We start from the raw sequence: 5,811 nt of genomic DNA, 5'->3' as shown, positions 1-5,811 counted from the left end.
ACGAACTGAACTAACATATAAAAAAATTTGTATGATGATGTATATTTAGCCCCGCGCGTTCGGGAGAAAATAGACGCGTCCTAGAGTTCGACTTCTGACCCAAACGGACGAACTTAACTTCAGTTAATTTAGGATCAAACGTTCGACGTTTGGCCCAGGCCTTATTATAGTGGAATTGGCGCTTATTTGCGATGGAGTTGAGGGAAATTAGTGAAAACGTATGACCAATGTAATGCCGATTTGCCGTAGTGCCAGCCTTGCATTCAGTTTTGTTTCATTTTACACACTAAGTGACGTCTGGCTACAGCATCTCTTTAACTAGAGGCCCGGCAAGAGGAACCAGTCAGTTTTATTTACGCATTACGTGGACCTCTGCATTCAAACAGTTTTCCAACTCTGTGATCAGTGGTTGGTTTATTTGTCAGTAAAATAAAAAAGTCACGATGTTCTTTTTAGATGCGTACCCAACTCAACACCTGGTTTTCAAATGGAAGTCACCTTCACTCGTAGTACTAGACAAAGAAATGGCGCAGTTTTACATGAACGAAATGAGCACCGCTGTCGGAAGAACACAGTATGTCGCAGGTGAGTAGATCAGTGTAAGGCTGTAAGTAAAAATTTGAATCAATAAAAGTTTCTGTATGGTTGGTATTCGGTACCATTTTATTTTTGATGATTTTAATTTCCAAGGTTTCTTCGCCATCCAGTAGCTCGAAATAGTTATCATCTGAATAACGACGACACGCTGATTTTACACCTTTTCCCACCCTCAATGTCCTGTTGCGTTTTAAAGGTACTTTTAAAGCTATATATACGGAAAAAGAGAAGTCGAAACAAGGAATGGAGGTCACACCTAGAAATCGACAGTGTTAAACATCTGTCAGCGTACTAGCCAACTATGCCAATCCCAGCTAGGCCTGTCGACCCGATTGTGCTCATAAAATGCTGGAAAGTTACTTGCTGAAATGTCAAAAAGTTGCTAAAAAATTGACAAAGATCCAAACCGTTGCTTCCTAAATTTAAAAGTTGCCTCCTAAATTTATCGATGTTTTTAAGTATGTACGTTAATCAAGAGCTTTATTCTTCTCCCTTCCCTTCCCAGTAATTGTTAACAATGATCAATAAAAATATCTTGAAACTTATCTTTAAGAGTTGTTCGAAAATATGGGCGTAACCACGGATAGCCCAAGCTCAATATGATAGCCCTTTTTCCTTTTTTATTTTCTACAATCGATCGAAATGTGCATAATTTTTTTTCTTTTAAAGCTTACCTTTAAGTTGATACTAACACGTAAGAAATTGGCATAACTTGAAGTTTTCTATGAAATCGTTGATTTTTGTCTTGTTTGCTCTTGACCTGCTATATTTTGCTCAAAAATTGCTCAGGAAGGCAAAAGTAGCACCAGTTTTTCAGAACGGCAAAAAGTTCCTCCGAATGCCAAAGTTATTGAAAAGTTGCTGAGCACAATCGGGAAAGTCCTAATCCCAGCTCCCTATAATTAACAATTATTCTTTGAAATCGAGGTGAATAGTGGCAAAATATTTGCCGAGCCACGAAGTGGCGAGGTAAATATTCCTAAAGCCACTATTCACCGAGATTGAAAAGAATAATTGTTTTAGTATATACACACGAAGTGGTCTCAACAAAATCAGAAAGGAAACCATTAAAAAGTACGATTTGATTGACAGATCAGGTCAGCTAGACACGCGACAGTTTAAAAATAGATCTTTGCAGAATTTTCAAACATGTCAATTCACAAGCTTATCACTTCGAAAAACAACAGCATAATGACTTCAATGGAACCGCTAAAAGTTTGAATTGTTTCCTTACCTGAGAAGAAAAGAAGAGCTTTGTTGTTTTCTGTTGACTCGCCAAGTTTATAGCCGAAAAGATTTGTTGTGTCGTTTTCTTCGCATGAAGTGCTGACAAAAATGGCGATTCGGTTCCTCGAGGTAAGACGTCGTTTTCATGTAGCATTCTTTCTCGTGTTTACTTGAAACGTAGAATTTCTGCAAACATTTGCTTTCAAATTTGTTTGTCATAAATAAACTTCGTTGTTGGGCCAAATTTTTCTTGTTAGGAAACGCTGAGTTCACAAAACGGCCTCTTCTAGCCGAATAAACGGGAGTTGTAAACAATCTATCGACTACAAAACTCAACAACAGTAAATGGAAAAACGCCGTTTTGAATCCTTCGAAGTCTTTTCTTGCCTGAAAAAAGTCAACCCTAGGATTTTGTCGACTTTTAAAAGATCTTTCTCTAGGAAAATGGGAAAAAAAAACGAGCTCACACATTATCCACTCGCTAGGAGGTGAATATTGTTGAATAGTCCGAGATAGCGAACCAATCAGATTGCTTAAATCACCAAGATCACTGAGTGTGTATATACTAATGATAATTATCATCATCATCATCATCATCATTATCATTTATTTAATAGTATTGTGGGTCTCTTTGATGATTTTTTAATTTTCTGTTTCTTTTTCAGGAGAGTATTCAGCCCTGCAAGCGACATTCTCATTCAAACGAAGAATGGGTTTTTACCTGATTCAAATCTACATACCTTGTATAGCGGTGGTATTTGTAGCTTGGATGTCGCTGTTCATTGATAGTCGCGCGACACCCGCGCGTGTGAGCCTGTGCATTACGACACTTCTCACCATATCAACTATCTGGGGCGCCGTCAATTCCTCCATGCCAAGAGTTTCCTACGTGAAAGCCATTGATGTGTGTCTGATGACATCTTTCTTCTTTGTTCTCTGCACCATGCTAGAATATATTGGCCTTATACACCAAAAAAGAGCGAAGGTATTACTATGCAATCTTAAGAAGGAGTGTACTTGACTCTACGACCTTACGAGCAACAACTGAAATTCACATCATGCGCAATCTCTTGTTCTCAAGGTTTAATTTTCTATTAATAAGAAGACAGTAATTAAAAGAAAAAAGCGACTTGAGTTTTCCGGATCTTTCAAACGGACAAGCGTCCTTCTTCAGGGTAGACAGGGAAGGCCTTTTTAATTTCGCAGTGGAAATTTGATACTTTTTTTTGCCCACCCCAGTTTCTAAAGGAAAATACCTGAAAACGAGTGAGTAACAAAACTTTGTGGCCACTTGTCCACAGGTGTGCGTCCTATAATGTATCAGCTAGGAACAGACTTGCCGTATGTTACCTCGCACAGTCATATCACCCGTGGACAAGTTCTTATAAGCGGACGCAAAAATGACCAAAAAACAGAAGCAGCAAGGAAAAATCAAAAATTCTTAAAAGAAACTTTTGCAAGGAATGTAAGTCCCAAATCAAGCAAATATAGCAAGCGCAACTAACAAGGTATTCTCTGCAACTGCCAAACTGAGATGATTATCAAAAAAAATGAAAACTAAAGCAAGAAGCAGTTTTGAGAAAATATCCACCGAAAAACTCTTTATTTACGAAATATGTCCTTTGCATCTCACCTTGCATAAGATCTGAAGAGGTCAACGACGCTGAGTTTTAATTATGGCCTTTTTTAGTGCTCTGAGGCGGTAACGCGCACCTTTTCCTCCAAGTGAAACAATATGATGAAAAACTTGCTAAAATTGCCATTATTCATGTAGCCTGCCCACAGACGTTTTTCTTTTCAGTTTGTTTTTGTTGTTGGATGGTTGTTTGTTTGTTTGCTTTTCTTTTCTTCTTCTTTTTTTTTTTTTTTTTTTTTGACAATTTGACAGCATGCGCGAGAATGAGTGCGACGCGCTAGAAAAAAACACCAAACCCCTTGCGCTTGCGGTCACCCCGCGGTTGTTATTTTCATACGCGCGCTTAAGGATGTCTAAAATAGAGGGTAATAAACAAGCTAATATTCATGCTATATTTGCGATTTTTTTTAACAAGCTTTTTGCCGTTGCCGTTGCCGTTGCAGGCAACATATTCTTCGTTCCTTTGGCTGTATTTCCTAAGCTGACGCTTTTATTGGGCGCGGCTTCTTTATTTTCTCACTTTGCCTTCCTTTTTCTTTCCTAAATTTTCTACTCTAGTTCAAGCTATTCTTGTTTTCTTCACGTTAAGTGCAGGTGATGCAGATCATGTTCGATATCCTTGTTAAATTCCTCTTATCTAAAACTTTGTTATTCTTGCTTTACTAGTAACCATAATATATGACTTTGCAGATAATATCCTTCCTTTCACTTTTAACTATTTTTGCTAAATTAGCGGCGTGTAGAGGATCTTTTTGCCTTTCATTCTTTTAAACCAAATTTGCCGGTTATTCTTACTAAATCTGCATTATTTGTTCACAATATATTTCAGTAATTTGACTTCCAGATAAAAAGGCTTGTCACTTTTTCTATATTTGTCGGATGATAGATTCGCGGCATGTCGAGGGCCTTCTTTGTCTTTCATTTTCTTTGCAAACTTCCAGGGTTGTTTCAGTTACTCTTGCTATTTTGGGGAGTTGGGCAACATCTATTTGCAATTGCCGATAAAATTTACTTTTGCAGCATTTGCTTTCTTTTCATGCTGTTTTTGTTATTCACCAGATTGCTATATTTGTGTTTTTTGGTAATATGACTTTACAACGAGAATCCTTGTCATAACTTTTATTTTTTGTTTATTCTATTCGTTTTCTTATATTTTTGCTACTAACTTCTTCTCTTCTAAAATTCCTGCAAGATTTTTCTTTTTAGTCACTTTTTGGTGAAATTGCTATCGACATGGCTTAAGCAAATGTTTGCTATCTAGGGCTTTCAATCCTGGCCTCACAAGAATGTAAGAAAGGGTTGTTGGTATTACGAGTAAAACTGATTTGTCTGCATTTTCGTGTTTGTTATTTTATTCATTATAGAAAGGCTTATTGCGGATCAAAGCACCATTCTTCAGGAAAGTCGACCTCCATCGAGAATCATGCGACTTGATGAGTGAGTCCAGTCTCCACCAAGGAGGGTTGTGTTCTGTTGAAGAAGGGAAGAGGTCGCAAATCGAGTTGAATGACGTAAAAAAGAACGAAGGATCTGCAGTGCAAGAGAATGATGAGATCGATTCGAGAGGTGTTGACTTTGCGGCAAGGATAGCATTTATGGCTCTCTTCGGATTGTTCAATTTCTTTTATTGGTTTGTTCTAATTTACTTCAAGTAAGCAGTTCATTGCACTTAAACAAGATCAAGTCAAGAAGTAAAACATAATTAATTAACATATAATATTATGCTGTTCGAATGATCTCTTGTTCAAGTATAGCGCTGCAAAAGACGTCAAATGGCGCTGAGCAGGACTACAGCTGAGTTGTCTTAAGCGCTGCCCACACTTTGTTCCCTGAAACCAGTGCCTGAGTCAGCATAAGATGGCATTGTGTTCACACCTTAAGTACTCGATGTGACTGTGTACATAGTTACTCCATTTTGCCCTGGCGTACGCCATTTTGAAACATGCGCTTATCAGCGATTAAAAAGTAGTGGACTCAAAACTAACAAAAACTGTGTGCAGGCAGGGACCCAGTTCCCACTTTTGTGCCCGGCAAACTGATCCAGACGGGTAAGCGATGTAAGTAAACAAAATAGTAAAACAAAAAATATTTCAACAAATTTGCTCATTTATTATTTTGTATTTTTTTAATTGATTGAATTTTTTTTAACCTCTTTTTGTATTTTGTATTTTTTTACAATTTTGTTTACTTGTTCATCGCTTTTCGTCACGATTAGTTTGCCGTTTATATATTTTGCACACAAGCCAGTCAATTCCTCCGGATGGAAATCTTGTGCATAAACATAAAGTTTGACGTGGTGGGAGAACGACCCGCTACACAAAAAGTACCCCAGAACTGGGGGATCCGCCACC

General features: G+C 37.8%; 1 protein-coding gene across 1 annotated transcript; it reads left to right on the top strand.

Annotated features, from left to right (window-relative positions):
• The first annotated feature begins 400 nt into the window (after positions 1-400).
• Positions 401-5,484, top strand: LOC140932413 (gamma-aminobutyric acid receptor subunit rho-3-like). The gene is made up of 3 exons (XM_073382026.1): positions 401-585; positions 2,490-2,809; positions 4,825-5,484. Exons 1-3 carry the CDS (start codon positions 444-446, stop codon positions 5,113-5,115), a joined length of 753 nt encoding a protein of 250 aa, XP_073238127.1. The 5' UTR covers positions 401-443; the 3' UTR covers positions 5,116-5,484.
• Positions 5,485-5,811: the final 327 nt, after the last annotated feature.

The sequence above is a fragment of the Porites lutea genome, chromosome 3 (assembly GCF_958299795.1).
Source record: "Porites lutea chromosome 3, jaPorLute2.1, whole genome shotgun sequence".
NCBI lineage: Eukaryota > Metazoa > Cnidaria > Anthozoa > Scleractinia > Poritidae > Porites > Porites lutea.
This window is presented reverse-complemented; position numbering and strand designations above follow the sequence as displayed.